This window comes from Marmota monax, unplaced genomic scaffold (genome assembly GCF_021218885.2).
Source record: "Marmota monax isolate L192 unplaced genomic scaffold, Marmota_monax_Labrador192_F-V1.1 WCK01_AAM20220418_F8-fsc00102, whole genome shotgun sequence".
Classification (NCBI taxonomy): domain Eukaryota; kingdom Metazoa; phylum Chordata; class Mammalia; order Rodentia; family Sciuridae; genus Marmota; species Marmota monax.
The window spans coordinates 4,157,012-4,177,506 of record NW_026692494.1 but is presented as its reverse complement, the minus strand read 5'-3'; the positions used below and the strand labels follow the sequence as shown (position 1 = coordinate 4,177,506).

The 20,495-nt window shown below is 60.0% G+C and overlaps 2 protein-coding genes across 4 annotated transcripts in view; one reads left to right on the top strand and one right to left on the bottom strand.

Annotated features, from left to right (window-relative positions):
- The window catches only part of Hdgfl2 (HDGF like 2), a 23,704-nt gene extending 15,436 nt beyond the window's left edge, over positions 1 to 8,268 (top strand). The window contains exons 5-16 of one of the 2 annotated variants that reach the window (XM_046444068.2): positions 772 to 885; positions 978 to 1,049; positions 1,854 to 2,013; positions 2,158 to 2,233; positions 2,395 to 2,707; positions 3,874 to 3,977; positions 5,144 to 5,217; positions 5,482 to 5,552; positions 5,907 to 6,008; positions 6,191 to 6,404; positions 7,213 to 7,342; positions 7,962 to 8,268. In XM_046444068.2, the coding sequence (XP_046300024.1) occupies positions 772 to 885; positions 978 to 1,049; positions 1,854 to 2,013; positions 2,158 to 2,233; positions 2,395 to 2,707; positions 3,874 to 3,977; positions 5,144 to 5,217; positions 5,482 to 5,552; positions 5,907 to 6,008; positions 6,191 to 6,404; positions 7,213 to 7,342; positions 7,962 to 8,058 (1,527 nt within the window). In that variant the 3' untranslated portion in view covers positions 8,059 to 8,268. Of the gene's footprint in view, positions 1 to 771; positions 886 to 977; positions 1,050 to 1,853; positions 2,014 to 2,157; positions 2,234 to 2,394; positions 2,708 to 3,873; positions 3,978 to 5,143; positions 5,218 to 5,481; positions 5,553 to 5,906; positions 6,009 to 6,190; positions 6,405 to 7,212; positions 7,343 to 7,958 lie in introns of both variants that reach the window. The other variant, XM_046444067.2, reaches the window with a different exon arrangement.
- Positions 8,246 to 20,495, bottom strand: Plin4 (perilipin 4). 2 transcript variants are annotated; one of them, XM_046444062.2, is made up of 7 exons: positions 20,230 to 20,495; positions 19,732 to 19,879; positions 18,898 to 18,974; positions 12,750 to 17,091; positions 12,472 to 12,659; positions 11,304 to 11,390; positions 8,246 to 11,231 (listed from the first exon to the last, which is right to left on the bottom strand). In XM_046444062.2, exons 1-7 carry the CDS (start codon positions 20,278 to 20,280, stop codon positions 10,902 to 10,904), a joined length of 5,223 nt encoding a protein of 1,740 aa, XP_046300018.1. In that variant the 5' UTR covers positions 20,281 to 20,495; the 3' UTR covers positions 8,246 to 10,901. The 2 variants fall into 2 exon arrangements, with proteins under 2 accessions (XP_046300018.1, XP_046300019.1); XM_046444063.2 differs by having other exon boundaries at positions 18,898 to 18,959.

The following is a 20,495-nucleotide window of genomic DNA, read 5'->3' as shown; positions in this document are numbered from 1 at the left end:
ACTTCAGAGAACAGTATGTCCCTGAAATTGAATGAAGACTATCTGTATCGGTATCTAAGATTTTTTTTTTTTTAATTGACCTGAAGCTCACGTAACACTCCACTACCATTCTTTGTGTGTGTGTGCGTGTGTGCATGTGTGTGCGCGTGTGTGCACGCATGTGCCTGGGATTGAACCCAGGGATTTGCCAATGCGAGTCAAACATTTTGCCCCTGAGCTACACCCCAGTCCCTCCCACCCCTTTTTTATATTTTATTTAGAGGCAGGGTTTTGCCGAGTTGTTTAGGACCTCACTAAAGTTCCTGAGGTGGGCCTTGAACTTGTGATCCTCCTGTCTCAGCCTCCTGAGCCTCTGGGATTGCAGGTGTGCGCCACTGTGCTCGGCCCCACTAACCATCCTTAAGTGGTATCAGGCACATTCAGGCACATTCATGTGGTGTGCGCCATCACTGCCATACATCTCTAGAACTTTCCAACTTAAACTGAAGCTTCTTCCACTCAACACTAAACCCAGCCCCTGGCTCCTTCTCTTCTGCTTCCTGTGTCCGTGCCTCTGACAACTCCTGTGAGTGGAGTCCTGCAGTGTGTCACCTAGTGTGACAGGCTCATTTTACTGACTATTGTGTCCTCAAGATTGGATCCCTGGTTTTTATTAGATTCTCAAAGACTCCCGTGGAAGCTTCTAGGATTGACCTCTACTGAGCTATGAGGGACCAGGTGGGGAATCGCAGGTTTCTCAGCCGCTGATATGACCAGACTGTTCCCTCACAGATGTCAGTCTCAAAACGAGCTCGAAAAGCCTCCAGCGACCTGGATGAGGCCAGTGTGTCTCCATCTGCAGAGGACTCGGAGAGCTCATCAGAGTCAGCAAAGACCAGTGACCAGGTCAGCAGGCAGCAGCTCCTTGATGGGGGGCTCGGGGGCCTGTGAGGGAGCCAGTCAGCAACGGCCCCTGAAGCTCCTGTCTCTTCACCCAGGACTTCACCCCCGAGAAGAAAGCCGTGGTCCGAGCACCACGACGGGGCCCCCTGGGAGGACGGAAGAAAAAGGTAGACCCTGTCGGTTTTGTTCCCTTGCTCACCCAGGGCTTCCTGTCACGGTGCCAGGCCCTGCCCTCAGTGCAGAGTTTGGCCCTTGTGGGAAGGGGGGCCGGGCTGCAGGCAGGTGCCACAGAGCAGCAGGTTTCTGAACGCCCACGTGCTCATGCTGCACCAGGAGCAGGTGCTGAGAAGCCGCCATCAGGCTTGGAAAACTGGATTCTGGAACGACACAGCCTCGAGGGTTCCTGTGTCTGATTTTGTGTGTGTGTCTGTGCTAATATGAGCATGAGTAAGTGTGGATGGTGTGTCCATGGATATGTTTTGTGTGTCACTGGGTTTTTTTTGTGCATGAGTGTGTTGTGTGTTTGTAAACGTGTGTCGGTGTACCAGAGTGTGTACAAAGCTGTGTCGATGCGTCCCTGTATGCTTGCGCTATGTGTTGGGGCTGGGCGGTCGAAGGCCGAAGGAAGCAGCTTGTGTGGGTGGCCCCTGTGTAGTACTGCACGACGATCCTGCCACCAAACCCCTGGGCTCTGTTCTGCTCCCTGTCACCTGTGAGAAAGTGAGGCCTGGGGAGAGACCCCCTTACCCCAAGTGAAGGATCCAGCCGTGGCCCAAGATGCCAGGGCTGCCTGTGGCCCTGTGTTTTCACTGTGGAGATGGGGGTGGATTTAGGGGGTGATGGGATGCTCAGAGTGAGCCCTGAATGGGGTGCGGGCCAGGGCAGATTCACCCTCTCCTTGCCCTGTGCACCTGGCCTCCCATCCCACCCCTCAGCCTCCTGACCTCCTGGCTGGCCCTGTCACTTTCCAGAAGGTGCCATCAGCCTCTGACTCAGACTCCAAAGCAGATTCAGACGGGGCTAAGGAGGAGCCAGTAGCCTTGGAGAGGTCAGCGTCTTCCTCCTCCTCTTCCCCCTCCTCCTCCGACTCGGATGTGTCTGTCAAGAAGCCTCCACGTGGCAGAAAGCCAGGTAGGGCTGACGCCTGCTGTCCTGCAGCTGCTACTGTGGGCCGCCTCTGCTAGGGGGCTGGAGCGGGCTTCCTGTCCCTGTCCTCCTCACCCAGCAGCCCTGGGAGTGATGGTGGACGAACCACCCCCTCCCCCTCTTCCACAGTTGAGAAGCCTCCCCCAAAGCCCCGAGGGCGGAAACCAAAGCCTGAGCGGCCACCATCCACCTCCAGCAGTGACAGGTAGGTGTCAGCCAGGGTTACTTGTAGCTCAGTCTCGGGGTGGCAGTATGAGTTCAGGCCAAGTCCTCTGTCCACCTAGGACAGAATCCAGGTGTGAGGTGGGCTGGGGTCCTGGGGCAGAGTCCAGAGGGAACCAGAGGCCCCAATGCCATTTGCCTCAGCGACAGTGACGAAGTGGACCGCATCAGCGAATGGAAGCGTCGGGATGAGGAGCGGCGGCGGGAGCTGGAGGCGCGGCGGAGGCGGGAGCAGGAAGAGGAGCTGAGGCGGCGACGGGAGCAGGAGAAGGAGGAGAAGGAGCGGCGACGGGAGCGTGCGGAGCGCGGGGACGTTGAGTGTGGGGGCAGTGGCGGCAGCAGTGGAGAGGAGCTCAGGACGGAGGACGAGCCCCTTAGGAAGCGTGGCCGCCGGGCCCGGGGCCGCGGACCCCCGTCCTCCTCTGACTCAGAGCCCGAGGCTGACCTAGAGAGAGAGGTGTGTGCCCTGGAGGGTGGCGGGGGCTGCTGCCTGTGCTTGTCCCCCTCACCCTGTTGTGGCCTTAGTGCACAGTTCCTTCACCTGCCGGGGAGGTAGCGCCGAAGCAGTGAGTGGGCCTGGAAGCCCAGGCTGGGGGAGCTGACGGAGAGTCCTAGTGACGTGGGTGTCCAAGGCTCAAACTGGAGAGTGGTTTCCATTTTTGTGGTGCTAGGATGGAACCCTGGGCTTTACACATGCCAGCAAGGCCTCACCACCAAATATATCCCCAGCCTCTTTTCCACTTTAAATAGGAGTAGATCCCTTTAGTTGAGAAGGTGACATTTAAGGAAGGAGCCAATGAAGTGAGAGGGGATCTAGGGAGAAAAGCATTCTAGGCAGCAGTTACCACCTATGCAAAGGCCCTGAGGCCTCACATACTAGAGGCACAGTGAGGGGCTCCTGGCTGGAGCAGAGGGAACAAGGGGGAAAGAGGAAGGAGGGAGGCAAGAAGGGCATGGGGCAGGTCCTACAGGGACCTATGAGCCATGGGGAGGACTTGGCCTTTGACCCCGAGGGAGGTGGGAGCCATGGAGGCTGTAGGCAGAGGGGAGAGAGGTCTGATTTTAGGTGTTCACACGTGCCCTCTGGCCACTGTAAGGGAACAAACAGCTTGTGGGTGGGTGTGGGAGCACTTAGGGCTCTGAGAAGTGGTGGCAGCTGGTGAGCCTGTTCTGTGCCTTGGGCTGTGGTCCTATCAAGCTCTCTAACTTGTGACACTGGCAGTCTGGCAGAATTCAGTCTGGCCTCATAGCCTGAGCCCCACATGATGGCAACCCCAGGCCAGGTCTCCTTTCTTTATTGGAACTTGGCAAAATACCTCTTCTCTCCATCACCCCCTTTATTTACAAAGGGGAACCCAGCTCCTGGCAGAGGAGGGGTCCCCACCCCACCCTGAGCTGCTGGGCAGGAATGTGGCTCAGCCCCTCCATTGGTGGAGCCCTGGACTCCCAGTCTGCTCAGCCCTCTCAGGGCCGGAGATCAGGAGTCAACCTGCCCACCAGCTGCAGGCAGGGAGAAGGGCCGTGGAGTGGGGAGCCGCAGCTCTAGATGGGGTGGTCTGAGGTCTGAGACCATGAGCCCCATCACCTATGCTCCAACCCCACCCCTGGCCCTGGCTGCTGTAGGCAAAGAAAGCGACCAAGAAGTTGCAACCGCAAAGCACAGACCCCCCGAGGAAACCCAGCCAGAAGGAGAAGAGAGGGCGGCCTGAGGAGAAGCCCAGAGGCAGGTCAGCTCCACAGCCCCCAGCCTCACCCCAGCCTGGACCCCGTGCTTCTCCGCCTCCCAGGAGGTCTCCTCCCCCATCGAGGCATGGCTTTGGAATTTAGCCCTGGAGCCAAATCCACTTGAGGGTTCAAGTTGCGGGGGAGCCAGGGCTCCAGGATTGTGGTCCTAGGTATCCCTGGGTGATACTTGGGGGCAGTGGTGGCTGTCGTGACTGGAGGAGCTCCTGGCATGGAGCAGGTGAAGGCCAGGGATGCTGCTCAGCATCCTGCAGTGCCCAGGATGCCTCCCCCAGAGAACGACACGGCCAGTGTCCACAGTGCCAAGGGCAGCAGCCGAGCCCCAGCCTGGTAGTTGTGGTTCTGAGACCCACTGAGGGAGGGACGTGGAGCCCATCCCTGGCCCACGTTGTAAATGGAATTCCAGCCACTGGTGAACAGACAGCCCTGGAGAACCGGCCAGCGTGACCCTCTGACTGCTGTGCCGTGGAGTGTGATGTGCGACTTACTTGCTTTTTTTCCTTGGTACTGGGATGAACCCAAGGCACTCTACCGCTGAGCCAAGCCCCAGTCCTTTTTGGGTTTTTAAAATTTTAGAAATTAAAAAAAATTTTTTTAAGTTATACATGGGCACAATATCTTTATTTTGTTTATTTATTTTTATGTGGTGCTGAGGATTGAACCCAGGGTCTCACACGTGCAAGGCGAGCACTCTACCACTGAGCCTCAACCCCAGCCCCTTGTCTTTTATTTTGACACAGGGTCTTGCTGAGTTATTGAGGCTGGCCTCAAAATTATGATCTTCCTGCCCCAGCCTCCCGAGTCACTGGGATGACAAGCGTGCTCGCTTTCGTTCGAATATCAAACTCAAGTGCTTTCTGTTGCTGCCAGCCCTCTGCCACAGGGGTAGAGGAGGAGTTCTAGCACTCCGCTTGGTTCACAGAGCCCGCATAGAGGGGGCTGGGTCTTGGTCTGCTTGAAGCCTGTAGCTGACTTGGTCCTGTCCTGGAGCTAGATAGTGACAAGCTCTGACCTGTCCTTGAACCCAGCCCCTGCGGCCTCCTAAAGGTTTCCTTCTGCCCTTTGGGTGGGTCCACCCCCAGGCCCTGGTTCTTGGGTGGGAGGACTACATGGTTTGCTGGGTTCCGTATGATGGGGTGCCTCTCCACAGGTCCATGAAGGTAGAACGAACCCGAAAGCGGTCCGAAGGGTTCCAGTTAGACCGGAAGGTGGAGAAGAAGAAAGGTGAGGAGCCAGCAGCCTGGGCTTCGCAGCCCGAGTCTGCTGGGGATGGGAGCAAGTGCATGAGGTGGGGTTCTCTGGTCCGAGAGGGCGCTAGGCAGGTCCTCAGCACCCCTGAGGTGGGGGCTGGAGCGTGTGCAGGGTGGGCTTAGCTGCCCCCTGCCCTCTTCTCCCCCTACCCTGGCTCCTCTGAGGGTCTTGAGGCATTGCCCCAGCTGGCCTGGAGGCCCGCTCAGTCCTGCCACTCGCTGTCTTTCCTGGCCCTAGAACCTTCTGTGGAGGAGAAACTCCAGAAACTGCACAGTGAGATCAAGTTTGCCCTCAAGGTTGACAACCCGGTAAGACATTCTTGGGGCCATGGTATCATAGCACAGCCACTTCCCTGAGCCGTGTAGTCCCCTCTGCCACTTGCATCCAGGGCTTCCTTAGAATTCTTGGGAAGCTTGGGCAAATCCAGGGCCCCACTGGTGGAGTCCCTCATGGGATGGCCTTGCCAAGGGCAGTGCCTAGCTTCGCCAGCAGGGGCGCCTCAGGAGGATCCCCAACAGTGGGATTCTGGGTTATCCCTGCCTGTCCTGAGTCCCTGCCAGTGGCACAGTAAGTGGCACTGCTCTGCAGGATGCAGCCTTCCCTGCAGAGAGGCCAGGATGTCTCTTGCCCAGAGCTGCCATTTTTTACTCCCCATCCGACAGGACGTGAAGAGGTGTCTTAATGCACTGGAAGAACTAGGGACCCTGCAGGTGACCTCTCAGATCCTGCAGAAGAACACAGATGTGGTGGCCACATTGAAGAAGGTATGGTGGGACTAGAGATGGGCCTGCAGTGGGCCAGGCACAGTCAGGAATGCCTGGGCTGGGGTTCCTGGAGGGCTGGTGGCTGTGGGCACCCCATGGAGGGTGGCAACCTCAACTGGAGAGGAGGGTCTGGGGTGGGCAAGGCCAGCTGCCTTCAATAAGTGGGGCCTCCTGGTGGCCAGATTCGCCGATATAAGGCCAACAAGGATGTGATGGAGAAGGCGGCAGAAGTCTATACTCGGCTCAAGTCACGGGTCCTGGGACCAAAGATTGAGGCGATCCAGAAAGCGAACAAAACTGGAACAGAGAAGGAGAAGGCCGAGGCAGAGAAGGCTGAGGAGAAGCTGGCTGGGGAAGAGGCCCCCAAGGAGAAGGTGGAGGAGGAGCCCAGCACCGGTGAGGGGTGGGATGGGCCTCTGAGCCTTGGTCTCCTGGCCAGAGGAGCAGTGCTTGCAGGATATTTTGGGTGGGAACCCAGCTCTGCTCTCTTCCCCAGACTGTCTGGAGTGGGTGTTCCTGTTGGTAGCATCTGCAGACCTGGTTCCATCCCGGCATAGTTGGCAAAGGGTGTTCTGGCTCTGCTGAGTGCCAGACAGAGTGCAGGTGGCCTTGAGGCCTTGACAGTGCCTGCTCGTGATAGCAGGTGCCTGTGCTGCTTGTGGGCCCAGAGCCCAGATGCCTGGGGGCCACACATGCCCCTGGGATCCAAGCGTGTGTGAGGCCAGGAGCTGGGAGTTCCCAGAAAGGCAGCTGTGGCAGTGTGGGTGCGAGGCCTCAGCCTAGCTTGCTGGGCCCCAGGTGGCTGAGGAGGCTAGAGACATTGAGAGCACAGAGGGATTCGTAGGGTGGCCAGGGTCAGGTGGTCCCAATGTAGGTGCTCAGGTCAGCCCTTCATACCAGTGGCTTAGCTGAAGGCCAGTCAGGACAGCCCTGAGGCTGCTCTTTATTTATATGTCAGGCTGAGATGTGCTCTTCCCTGTTGTCACTTGCGGCCCCCCTCTCTTAAGACTGGTGCCCTGTGGGCGTGGAGCTGGCTGTAGTAGTGACTCACCCAGCTAGCACCTCGTGGGTGACCCTTTGAGGAGGGTCGACTGTCCTTCACCGTCCTTCAGCATATTGACTCAAAGCTGACTCACTCTGGACAGAAAGGGTAAGGGAATCCCAGACCTAGTCCAGCAGTGTGCCATGGCCCTCTGTCCTCCAGGTCTCTCAGCGCCTGTGAATGGTGAGGCCATGTCCCAGAAAGGGGAGAATGTGGAGGACAAGGAGCAGGAGGACGGGCAGGACTCTGAGGAGGGCCTGAGACGTGGCTCCTCTGAAGATCTGCACAACAAGTGAGTGTCACCTGCAAGAGGGGAGCCTTTGTGGGAGGAGGCAATGGGCAGTGTACCCCACTATCTTATCACTGGTTCTTGATGGACCTGGTCTTGCTGGGAAGAGTCCCAGGGATGTTCCCTCCACTTTGGTCCCCTGTCACAAATTTGCAGCTAGCCTTTGGTCCACCTGGCTGGCACTGGCCAACAGTGTCCCCCCTCGGGCAGCTCCAGGGCTTTGAGCTGCCTGGGCCAGGCGTCCTGGGCAGGTGCTATTTTGCCGACCCCGTGGGACAGGCAGGCACAGTTTGTGAACACCAGTCCCCACCTGCAGCCAGGGCTGAGGCCACGGGCTGTGTCTGGCAGGTGAGGCTGGTTAGTTCAGTGCCCACTCACCCAGCCCTGCTCTCTGCTGGCCCATCCGCCTCCCACGCGGCACGTCCACAGCAGGTGGGCGCTGTGCTCCTGGTGCTCACAGTTGCCTAGCAGTAGGCGGGGCAGGAGAGGAGAGCAAGGCAGTGCCCGAGAACCTGGGGCCAGGACCAGCTCTTCCTCAGGACTGGCCCTGCCTGACAGCTCCAGAGGTAGGGACAGGGCCAGTGCAGCCTCACGTGCCACCTTTGCTGTGCCCCACCAGCAGCCTACGGGAGGGCCCCGATCTGGACAGGCCTGGGAGCGAGGAGCAGGAGCACGAGAGGGCGCAGCTGGACTCGGAGTCCCTGGACGAGGAGAGCTGAGCCCGGCAGCCCTGGCCTTGGCCCAGCTCAGCCACAGTAGAGTCCTAGGCCTGCCCCGTCTCTTTCCCAGCCTCCCATGAGAGCAGAGAACTTTTGGGGAAACGCTGTGCTGTTTGTATTTGTCTCCTTGGATTTTTTTCTGCCTAATTTCTGTGATTTCTGACCGACATGAAATGACTATAAAGGGTTTTTTAATGAAAAAAGATTGCTTTTATTGACTTGGTTTTCCAGCATCACTGGTGGGTGAAGCGGAGCCCAGGGCCAGGGAGCAGTTTGCAGCTGTCAGAGGCCCTTAGGGGACAGAGGGTCAAGCTACTGGGCCACCATGAGTAGTGAGAGTGACTGTCCTCGCAGTACCTCAGGCCCCGTGGTGCTAGTGGCAAAGGAGGCTGGACGGAGCAGGGCCTCCATGAGAGGAGGAGAAACGAGGCTCGGAACTTCACAGCTCAGACAGAGGCTGCGGGGTGGCTCTTCCTGCCTTTGGCAGCCTGGTGCGGGCAGGCCAAGCAAGAACAGAGGTGGCTCAGAGGGCAGAGTGCAGAGTACACCTTCCCTGAATGTCCCAGCTTATGTGACCTGACTCTAGTGTGTCTGTTGCCCCTAGGCTGTAGGAGGCTTCAGCGCCCCCAGGCATTTGGGCCTATAGGGGTGCTGCAGTTGTCTCCTCTACTGAGCTTTTACCCCGCGTGAGCCTTGCTGTGGGCCTCCCCGCTCGTGCCAACTGCATTGCCAGCTCCTGTGAGCTTGGCATGTGGCCTTCCTCACGGGTGCAAGAGGGTGACCCCACCTCATGACTGCTATATGGATTTAGAGAGGACACCTGTTACTTGGTAGTTCTTTCAACAGTGGCTTCCCGTGTTTGTCCCCTGCCTGTGATGACCAAGTTCCCCTATCCAGATGGGAAGTAGGTGTGGTCTCCAGGGAGGAACTCCTGAGCCTCAGACCCAGGTTTGGTTTGGATAGACCTGATGTCCTGGCCCCGCCATCTAGTGACTGCATGTGGCACAGTCAGAAGGAGCCTTGGCAGAGCTGGCTGGGCACTCAAGAGTAGCCCTGTCATCTGAGGCACAGCTTCTCCAGCTTAGAGCTAAGCTGATGTGACCTGGCCCTGCACTACTCCAGGCATCCTCGGTGACCCTTGGGCGAAGCAGCTCACCCATCCTGCACCTGCTGGAGCTCAAAGGACCCGGGTCCTTTTCAGAGAAGATGGTGCTTAAAAAAGAGATGCAAGTTTCGATGTAGCATGGTCATCACTGTGCTACAGGGTTCTGGGAAGGGCGGCTGAGCAGGTCTCTCTCTGGTCGCTGGCTTTCCATGAGGCAGCTGCTCCCCGCTGTAGCAGTGAGTGGGGCCCAGCAGCAAGGAAGCTCCTGGCTCATGGACACCCTGAGTGTCCCCATCTCTGGGCACTCGGGGCAAGGAGAGGAGAGGGTTAGAACTGGAAAGCGGGCTGGTTGGTCACCTGTCAGTTTTTCTGATCGATGCAGCTCCAATGTCCTCATCCCCCTCTCAGGGTCCCCCTGAAGATCAAGGGGAGTATGGCTAGGGAAGAAGGGGTCTCCATAGTTATCACCCAGGCAGGCCTTGGCCTAACCCAGATCTCAAAGCATGCTGAGCAGGCTCTGTCAGGCTCCGTCCCTTCTGCTCACACTTTTGCTTGGCTGCCTCAGCCCTGCCTCCTCAAGGACCAGAGGACTGTGGGTAGGACTGTGGGTAAGTGGCCAGAGACAGGAAGTAGCTTGGTTCGTCACTTCCCTCACCCAACAGCCAAGCTAGTGCAGAGCTGTGGAGGTGACTCTGCTGGCTGGCAGCAGCTTTGTCCTCAGGAAGCCCTTTCTCAGCCTCACTGGGTGCTAGCAGAGGTGGTGAGTGTCTGCCTCAGGGTGGCCATGGTATTCTAACACAATTCTGCAACAAGGGAGCAAGGTTCTCAAGACACCTTACGTATGAGGTATGGGGGTGCACCTGTCGCCTAGGTAGGAGGCTGAGGCAGGAAGATCTTAAGTTCAAGGCCAGCCAGGACAACTTAGCAAGACCCTATCTCAAAATAAAAGGACTGTGAGCGGAGCTTAGCGGTGGGGCACTTCTCTGGCATGTGGGAGGTCTTGGGTTCCATACCTAGTACTGGGTTGGGGGACCATGTGGGTCGGGTATGGTGGCCACACCTGTAATCCCAGCAGCTCAGGAGGCTGAGGCAGGAGGATCACAAGTTCAAAGCCAGCGCCAGCCTCTGCAAGTTAATGAGGCCCTAAGGAACTCAGTGAGACCCTATCTCTAAATAAAATATAAAAAAGAGGCTGGGGATGTGGCTCAGTGGTTAAGTGTCCCTTGGTTCAATGGTTCAATCCCTGGTACCAAATGAGAAAAAAAGACAGTGAGGTTGCTCACGGCTTTGGGATTGCTTTCAGAGCCAGGTGGTCGTGGGAGCCAACCGTAAGACGATAGCCGTGGAGCCACATTGAGGGCCTAGAAGAGCCCCCTAAAGATAAGGAGTCTGCAGTGGGGCAAGTGGAGCGCACCTTACACTGGGCGCGTTTCCATTCTCCTAATTGACTTGCTCACTGAAGGGCTTCAGGCGGGGCCCTGGTCAGCGGTCTAAGCGAGCCCAGCTCCTAGGTCAGGAGAGGGGAGAAAGGAGTGGGGACACAGGCCTAGGCCCTGGAGCATGGTGGCTGAACCCAGACAGTCACGTGCCCTATGGCTCCTGTGTCTGCCAGCTCTAGCCTGCAGGGCCCAGGGCTCTGAGGGACCAGAGCTGGATTTGGGGCCAGGAGGAGGCTCTGAGTGTGGCTCCCTGGGCAGTGCAAGCAGTAGGAGACGCCTGCGCTCTGGTCTGCAGATGCCTATAGCTGCCCACCAGGGGCCAAGGCGAAGGGCCCCACCAGCCAGCCAAGCGGGGGGCTGTGCTGCAGGCCATCCAGCACCTGGTCCAGCCCCTGCCATGCCTGGCTCACTCCTGCTCGGCTCTGGGCCAGGCGCTCGGCTGGCAGCTCCCCAACGGACCCAGCTGAGGACACGATGCCGTAGAGCTCACAGAGGCTGTGCCGCACCTGCCCGACCTGCTGTTGGAGCCCGGCCGGCAGGCCCTGGAGGCTGGAGGCCAGACCACTGGAGGCTGTGTGCAGCTGCCTGAGGAGGGTGCACACCCTGGACAGAGCTGCTGTGTCCTGCGCCTGTGGGAGGAAGGAGCACGGTGAGTGGACCCAGGGCCAGGCTGGGGGGGGTCCACCCAGTACCAGACACACCTCTTGGGGACCCAGATCTTCTGCTCTGGCACTCGATCCCCGGTCCAGGCACAGCTGTCCTTGTGGAGTCTTCATGGCCTTCTCAATCTGGAAAGAGACGTGCTGGGGACATGATGGTGCCTTGGCCGGGACTGGGGACGTTCATAGGGTGCTGGCCTTAGAGTCTCACAACCAGACCTTCCCCATGGCCTGGCAGGAAGGCCATGAGCAGTGGGCTCCTCTGTGTTGAGGACACAGTCCCATCCCCTGAGGTGCTCAGGTGGACTGCCAGTGGGATCATGGCACGCTCAGCCCAGGACCCTACATGGCTTCCCATCGTTGTTCGGGTAAAACCCAAGTCCTCACTGGGCCCGTGTGGTCTAGCCTCAGGGACATCTATGGCCTTATCCCCACCAACACCCCATCATTCTCTCTGCAGGGGTAACTCAGGTTCCTATCTGTCCCTTGATCCCTCCCAGCATGCTCTGGCCTCAGGGCCTTGACACGTGCTGCCCACTCAGCCCTGGCATACTCCTCCAGGCTGCCTCTTGAGTGAGCCCTCCCTGCCCACTGCGGGAAGTGGCTCTGTCCCTTCCTGTCTCTAACTGTCCATCACTGTCCTTCACTGGGTGTTTCTTACCTCACCGTTGGTCACTGTGTCCCCAGCACATACACCCGGCCCTCCCAGGACCCGTCGTCCTGTCCCGCACAGGGCCTTCCCTCCAGCCTTCCCTGCAGTGAGACTGAGCCTGCTGCTCCTGCAGAAGCCTCCAGGGCCAAAGCCAGTCTCAGGGTTTAGTCCCCAGTTGCCAAGCACCCTGCTTTCCTCCTGTCGTCACCAGGGCCTTCCGTCCTCACCCACACACCTTTGGGTGCTCCACGTTTGCAGTACACCCCGAGCCCAGCTGCTCCAGCTGTACCAGCCTGTGGCGCCCCTCCCAGCTTCCCACTGCACCACCGTGCCCAGCTCCTGGCACGTGCCCACCCAGGTTGCTGTCCTGCTGTCTCTGTCCTCTCCAGGCTTTCACACTGCCACCTTGTTGGCCAGAACATGCCTCAGAGGGACACCCCGCCACCTGCTCTCTGCACAGCACGGCCTGGGCCTAGTGCTGAGGCCCCATTGGATGCCTTGCCACAGGGGCATTTGAGGGGTCTGGGGGCAAGGGGCCCAGGAGGGGGAGTCTCTTACCACCTGGAAGGAGTCCTGGAGCTGAGCCAGCGTGTCCCTGGCTTGGAACTGGTTGTGCTGCAGGTGGCTCAAGGCATGTTCAAAAGCCCGCTGGCGGAGGCCCGGGGCCAGGTCACTGAGGCGGACAAAGTAGCTTCCCTGGTCGGCCGAGAGCACCCGGGGCCCCGGCCTAGAGGCCGCCAGCTGAGCTGGAGGGGAAGAAGCCTTCAGCCCAGACCGCCCTGCAGGGTGGCTGGGCGCCCGGGACAGGGGGACAGCCCTCCCGTGGCCCTACTCACCTTGCTCCTCGGAGCTCATGGGGTGGAAGATCTCCCCCAGCCCCTCCAGCTCGTCTCGGAGCGTGGCGAAGCCAGTGGTTCCTTGGCACACAGCCGAGGCCCTCTGCTGCCCCGCCGCCGCCTTGCTCAGGGCCCCGTGGGTGAGGTCCGTGACATCAGGCACCAGGGCCGTGGTGACACCTGTGGCTTCCCCAGCAGGCTCCCAGCCAGCTCCAGGGGGATCTGGGAGGTTGAAGACCCTGGAGGACAGGGCCTCTGTGGGGGTCAGAGCGGTCTGCTGGCCAACTGGGTCTGTAGCACTGTAGCTAACAGGTCCACCCCAGCCCTCGGCCTGGGCCTCAGGACACCAGCTTCGGCTACTGCTGAGACTGGTGTGGGCAGCACCCGAGGCCGCATTCCCTGCCCTGGCCAGCCCAGCAAGACCAGCTTCCGCAGTGCTGGTCAGTGCAGTGGTGCTGGGGTCCAGGGCCCCCTGCATGGCTCCTTGGGCCAGGCTGACCACATGGGTGACCTCACCATAGACGGTGTCGTTGGTGCCGGGCAGCGTGGATTTGGCGAAGCTCATGCCAGCCTCAACAGTGCCTTTGGCCACATTGGCTGCTCCTGTGAGCCCGGTGGACACAGTGTCCTTCGCACCCAGGACCACAGATTTCGTGGAGTCCAGGCCCCCCTGAACAGCTCCTTTGGCCACATCCATCGCCCCCATCACCCCACTGCAGACAGTGTCCTTGGTGCCCATCAGCACGTTCTTGGTGGTGTCCAGTCCAGTCTGGACAGTTCCTTTGGCCACATTCACTGCCCCAGTGACCCCAGTGGACACTGCGTCTTTGGTGCCAGTCAGCACGGTCTTGCTGGTGTCCAGGCCCCCTTGGACTACCCCTTTGGCCACAGTCACAGCCCCCGTCACCCCGCTACATAGAGTGTCCTTGGTGCCCGTCAGCACAGTCTTGCTGGTGTCCATGCCGGTCTGGACAGTTCTTTTGGCCACATTCACTGCCCCGGTGAGTCCAGATGTCACTGTATTTTTGGTGCCTGTGAGGACAGCTTTTGACGTGTCCAGGCCCCCCTGGACAGCTCCTTTGGCCACATTCACTGCCCCCATGAGCCCAGTGGACACTGTGTCCTTGGTGCCAGTCAGCACGGTCTTGCTGGTGTCCAGTCCAGTCTGGACGGCCCCCTTGGCCACGTTGACTGCTCCTGTGAGCCCCACGGACACAGTGTCTTTGGTGCCCAGGACCACAGACTTCGTGGTGTCCACACCCCCCTGGACAGCTCCTTTGGCCACGTTCATGGCCCCCGTCACCCCACTGCAGATGGTATCCTTGGTGCCTCTGGCGATATTCTGGGTCGTGCTCAGTCCAGTTTGTATGGCCCCTTTGGCCACGTTCATAGAGCCCATGACCCCTGTGGACACCGCGTTTTGGGTGCCTGTCAGGACAGCTTTTGACGTGTCCAGGCCCCCTTGGACAGCTCCTTTGGCCACGTTCACGGCCCCAATGAGCCCAGTGGACACTGTGTCCTTGGTGCCCGACAGCACGGTCTTGGTGGTGTCAAGTCCAGTCTGGACTGCCCCCTTGGCCACGTTGACTGCTCCTGTGAGCCCCGTGGACACAGTGTCTTTGGTGCCCGTGAGGACAGCTTTTGTTGTGTCCAGGCCCCCCTGGACAGCTCCTTTGGCCACGTTCATGGCCCCAGTGACTCCATCATAAACGGTGTCCTTGGTGCCCGTCAGCACGGTCTTGGTGGTGTCCACGCCAGTCTGGACAGTTCCTTTGGCCACATTCACTGCCCCGGTGAGTCCAGATGTCACTGTATTTTTGGTGCCTGTGAGGACAGCTTTTGACGTGTCCAGGCCCCCCTGGACAGCTCCTTTGGCTACATTCACTGCCCCCATGAGCCCAGTGGACACTGTGTCCTTGGTGCCAGTCAGCACGGTCTTGCTGGTGTCCAGTCCAGTCTGGACGGCCCCCTTGGCCACGTTGACTGCTCCTGTGAGCCCCGTGGACACAGTGTCTTTGGTGCCCGTGAGGACAGCTTTTGTTGTGTCCAGGCCCCCCTGGACAGCTCCTTTGGCCACGTTCATGGCCCCAGTGACTCCACCATAAACGGTGTCCTTGGTGCCCGTCAGCACGGTCTTGGTGGTGTCCACGCCAGTCTGGACAGTTCCTTTGGCCACATTCACTGCCCCGGTGAGTCCAGATGTCACTGTATTTTTGGTGCCTGTGAGGACAGCTTTTGATGTGTCCAGGCCCCCCTGGACAGCTCCTTTGGCTACATTCACTGCCCCCATGAGCCCAGTGGACACTGTGTCCTTGGTGCCAGTCAGCACGGTCTTGCTGGTGTCCAGTCCAGTCTGGACGGCCCCCTTGGCCACGTTGACTGCTCCTGTGAGCCCCGTGGACACAGTGTCTTTGGTGCCCAGGACCACAGACTTCGTGGTGTCCACGCCCCCCTGGACAGCTCCTTTGGCCACATTCAGGGCCCCTGTCACCCCACTGCAGACAGTGTCCTTGGTGCCGGTCAGCACGGTCTTGGTGGTGTCCATGCCGGTCTGGACAGTTTCTTTGGCCACATTCACTGCCCCCATGAGCCCAGTGGACACTGTGTCCTTGGTGCCCGTCAGCACGGTCTTGCTGGTGTCCAGGCCCCCCTGGACTACCCCTTTGGCCACATTTACAGCCCCCGTCACCCCGCTACATAGAGTGTCCTTGGTGCCCGTTAGCACGGTCTTGGTGGTGTCCACACCAGTCTGGACGGTTCCTTTGGCCACATTCACTGCCCCCATGACCCCAGTGGACACTGTGTCCTTGGTGCCCGTCAGCACGGTCTTGCTGGTGTCCAGGCCCCCCTGGACTACCCCTTTGGCCACATTCACAGCCCCCGTTACCCCGCTACATAGAGTGTCCTTGGTGCCCGTCAGCACAGTCTTGGTGGTGTCCATGCCGGTCTGGACAGTTCCTTTGGCCACATTCACTGCCCCGGTGAGTCCAGATGTCACTGTATTTTTGGTGCCTGTCAGGACAGCTTTTGACGTGTCCAGGCCCCCCTGGACGGCTCCTTTGGCCATGTTCATGGCCCCAGTGATTCCACCACAAATGGTGTCCTTGGTGCCCATCAGCACGTTCTTGGTGGTGTCCACACCAGTCTGGACGGTTCCTTTGGCCACATTCACTGCCCCCATGACCCCAGTGGACACTGTGTCCTTGGTGCCCGTCAGCACGGTCTTGCTGGTGTCCATGCCGGTCTGGACAGTTCCTTTGGCCACATTCACTGCCCCGGTGAGTCCAGATGTCACTGTATTTTTGGTGCCTGTGAGGACAGCTTTTGACGTGTCCAGGCCCCCCTGGACAGCTCCTTTGGCCACATTCACTGCCCCCATGAGCCCAGTGGACACTGTGTCCTTGGTGCCAGTCAGCACGGTCTTGCTGGTGTCCAGTCCAGTCTGGACGGCCCCCTTGGCCACGTTGACTGCTCCTGTGAGCCCCGCGGACACAGTGTCTTTGGTGCCCAGGACCACAGACTTCGTGGTATCCACGCCCCCCTGGACAGCTCCTTTGGCCACGTTCACGACACTGGTCACCCCACTGCAGACGGTGTCCTTGGTGCCTGTGGCGATATTCTGGGTCGTGCTCAGTCCAGTTTGTATGGCCCCTTTGGCCACATTCATAGAGCCCATGACCCCTGTGGACACTGCGTTTTTGGTGCCTGTCAGGACAGCTTTTGACGTGTCCAGGCCCCCTTGGACAGCTCCTTTGGCCACGTTCATGGCCCCTGTCACCCCACTGCAGACAGTGTCCTTGGTGTCGGTCAGCACGTTCTTGCTGGTGTCCATGCCGGTCTGGACAGTTCCTTTGGCCACATTCACTGCTCCGGTGAGTCCAGATGTCACTGTATTTTTGGTGCCTGTGAGGACAGCTTTTGACGTGTCCAGGCCCCCTTGGACAGCTCCTTTGGCCACGTTCATGGCCCCTGTCACCCCGCTACATACAGTGTCCTTGGTGCCCATCAGCACGTTCTTGGTGGTGTCCATGCCGGTCTGGACAGTTCCTTTGGCCACATTCACTGCCCCAGTGAGCCCACTGGTCACTGTGTCCTTGGTGCCAATGACCACGGCCTTTGAAGTGTCCAGGCCTCCCTGGACAGCCCCTTTGGCCATGTCTACTGCCCCCATGACCCCGCTGGCGAGCACCTCTTTGGTGCCCGTGAGTGCTGACTGTGTGGTGTCCAGGCCTCCCTGGACCACGCCCTTAGCTGCATCCATCACACTGGCCACTCCAGAGGAGATGGCCCCCTTGGTTCTGGTCATCTGGGAGCATGCCAGGGCTTTGGCCTCTGACATCAGCTGAAAAGAAAGAACACAAGTGGTCAGCAGAGTGGGGGTGCTGCACCCCAGAGCTCACCGTCCTCCCTTGGCAGCAGGCCCTGCTCCCTGGAAACACTGCCCCATCCCACCGGACACACCGTCCCTTTGTCAGCCATGTTGGCCCCGGCGTCCCAGGGCAGGCTCGTGAGCCGGTGTCACAGTGCGCCCAAAGTTCTTTTCCAGTTATTCCCAACGCCCCATTCAATAGAGTCCCCACTGGTGGCTCTCGCATACTCGCCAGGGTCCCAGGCCTCAGGCTCAGCCATGTCACGAAGGTCCCTGTGCTGTGGTCACCTGTTGTATTCTCTGGCAGATTTCAAGCCTGGCTTCCCAGCAGCAGTGGAGAAGGCAGATTGGTTTGGGGGGTTTTGTTTGTTTGTGTTTTTGGTATCAGGGATTGAACTCAGGGGCTCTCAACCACTGAGCCCCATCCCCAGTCCTTTTGGCATTTTAGAGACAGGGTCTCACTGAGTTGCTTAGTGCCTCGCTTTTGCTGAAGCTGCCTTTGGACTCCCAATCCTCCTACCTCAGCCTCCTGAGCTGCTGGGATGACAGGTGTGTGCCACTGCACCTAGCCCCAGCATGCGCTTTTTAATTCAACAGGTCTCAACTGGGGAGGTCCTGCCTTCTGGGACACTTGTGGTGTCATGACTCGGGTGTGCTGGCCTGGCGGGGATAGAGGCCAGGGATCCTGCTCAGCACCCTGCAAGGCCAAGACGGCTGCACTGCCGGGAAGGAGCTGGCCCCGGTTTCCATGGTTACTAGGCTTGAGAAGCTGACATTCTCTTCTCCACACTTGGCTCTGCCCACGGTTAGCTCAGGTGCCCACCTTGGCTCTGAAACAGCTGGGTTTGAGTTAGCTCTCTCCTGTACTCGAGATGTGACCTGAGACAAGCCACAGTCCTTCTCTGAGCCTGAAAAATGGTGATTACAATGGCATCTCCTTCAGGAAAGGTGAAGGTGAATCAGGGCACCTTAACCCTTGGAACACAGTAGGTGCTCAATTGATGCAGAGGGGTGTGGCCTCTGCTGCTGAGTGTATGTTTTGTTTGTTTTTGCTGCCAGAGAATGAGCCCAGGGCCACTTACCACTGAGCCACATCCCCAGCCCCTTTCATATTTAGAGACAAGGCCTCCCTGAGTTGCTGAGGCCGGCTCTGAACTCGTGATCCTCCTGCCTCAACCTCCCAAGCCCCTGGGATTACAGGTGTGGCCCCCATGCCCGGCTGCCAGGTGTGTTTGGACTGGGGCTCAAGAGCCTTCAGGGGTGAGCCCAGCACTTCTTGGCCCTCCGAGGTCCCCGGATCTGGCAGATGAAAGCTCTAGACTGGGGACCTGTGCTGGGGAGATTGGTGCCAGGGCTTTGCTGTCCTGCTGTGACTTTCAGCTTGGCCAGGCCTCAGGGACTCTGATACCACAGTGGACCCCCTTTCTAGGATGATGGTGAGGTGGCATGGGTTATTGAGCTTGTGACTGCCAAAGGTCCAGACCACGGCCTGCCACACCCTGTTGTGTGACCTGTGGGTGGCTCGGCACCTCTGTGCTGCCTTCCCTGAGGGGCGGTGGAGGACTCAGCCTGGTGAGCACAGAGCATGGTGCTGTTTGGCTGCATGCCGGGTGGAGCCCGTGCCCGTTCTGCAGGCGTGGAAACAGCCCAGAGGGGAGGGGTCCATGCGGATCCCCCAGCAGGACCCGCAGGGGCGTGCCTGCCTCCTCCCCGTCCTAGGTGGCAGGAATGGGACACCCAGAAGAGGCCCCAAGGCTTCAGCCCGCCCGCCCCTCTCACCTTTTCTGGAGGCTGCGGCAGTCCCTCTGTACCCCTGGGCACCTGTGCTGGCTCCGTGGCCACTGCGGGGACAGAAGCTGTCAGGGAGGGTGTGGGACACCGTTGGGATCAGCTGCCCTGGAGCCTGTTGCATAATTTCCCAGCACAGCCCAAAAGGTCAGGGGTGTCCCAGCCATCCGGCCAGGGACAGCAGGAGGTGACATCGAGGGTCCAGCCAGGCTCAGGCACTGACCCCTGCAGGGTCTCCCTGCCCCCCTGCAGTGCACTGCCCTGGAGCAGGACTCGGTGGGGTCCTCAGCTGGCCCCAGCCCAGCCCCTGGCCCACACAGCCCTGGCCGCCCCTGCCCCGCCCCTGGCAGCTGCCAGCTGCCTGTTGGCCAAGGTATGTGAGGCACAAGTCAGCTGCCCGGGGCCCTGGGCCCAGAGCGAGGCCCAGCCCTGGTGGCCGCCCCAGCCCTGGGTTCCCTCAGCAGCTGCTCTGCGTGTCCTGGGCCTGCCCGGAGTGTCCCAGCTGACTCTTGGGACAAGGAGACCCAGGCTGTGTGGCCCCAGGGAAGCTGCTGCCCTCTCTGGGAGCCAGGATCACAGTCCTCCAGGAGCTCAGATGGGCAGAGCCCCCGGCCTTTCCCACAGGACACCAGCAGCGGGGTGGGAGCCCAGAGCATGGGGCCTGCGAGAGCATGCTGTCCGCACGCCGTCTGTGCCCCCACGGCCAGCTCGCTTCCCGTCCTCACGCCTGTCAGGCTGCCTGTGGGGTCTGGGACGCAGCAGTGCCTTTGGGGGCTCCCTCTGTCTGGGCCCACTCAGGCCCCCACCCCACCACCGTCCACTCACCCTGAGCCTGAGGCTGGGTGGCCTCAGGGGCAGGGGCGCCTGTAGTGCTGGCTGCTGGCCGGCTCTGTCTGCCGGAGCCCTGGGCGCTGGCCACCAGGTTGCGGGCGGAACTGAAGCCAGGCAGGGACCCGAAGAAGCTGCTCAGGGTCTGCGGGGTGGGGCAGCGTGAGCTCGGCCCGGGGACCCCCAGCCCCACCCCGCCTTTGCTCCAGTGACCTTGGACATCTGCGCAGTAGCTGGCAGACACAGCCTGCCCCTTGGACAGAGAGGACTTGGCCACCAGAATGCCAAGGCCACTGCTTGCTGCTGCCCTTGCACAGACGGGGAAACTGAGGCCGGTGGGGCGGGGCTCACCTGGGTCACGCCATGGGGAAGGCATTGGAGGCTGTGACACCCTCAGGCTTCTCCAGCCCTCCCGCCCCACGGGGGTCTTGCCAGGAGCCGAGGACACCTTGGAGGCTGGAGTCCCCAGGCCAGGCAGGATGTGCCCCCCCTTACCTTGCCCTTGGACTTGGGGGGGTCCTGTCTCCCTTCCTCTGCAGCAGACATGGTGATGGTCTCCACAGCTAGAAGGGACAGAGAAGGAGCGGGAACAGGGTCCTCGTGGCCCTGCTGAGTGGTCCGGCAGCTCCTGCGCCCACCTGCAAGCCCGGGTCTTGGCGCAGGAGGCGGCCGACCTAAGTGCGCGAGGCTCCCACGGGGTGACAGGCTGCAGCTGGCAGCTGCCTGAGCTCCCTGTTCCCAGGCCTTATAGGGTCTGGGGC

Bases quoted from the DNA above. Each gene is read 5' to 3' on its own strand.
- Plin4 (XM_046444062.2), bottom strand. From the start codon at position 20,280: ATGTCTGCTGCAGAGGAAGGGAGACAGGACCCCCCCAAGTCCAAGGGC. The intron at 19,880-20,229 runs GTAAGGGGGGGC...CCCACCCCGCAG, and splicing joins CCCCCAAGTCCAAGGGCAAG to ACCCTGAGCAGCTTCTTCGG. The intron at 17,092-18,897 runs GTGAGAGGGGCG...CTTTCTTTTCAG, and splicing joins TGCCGCAGCCTCCAGAAAAG to CTGATGTCAGAGGCCAAAGC.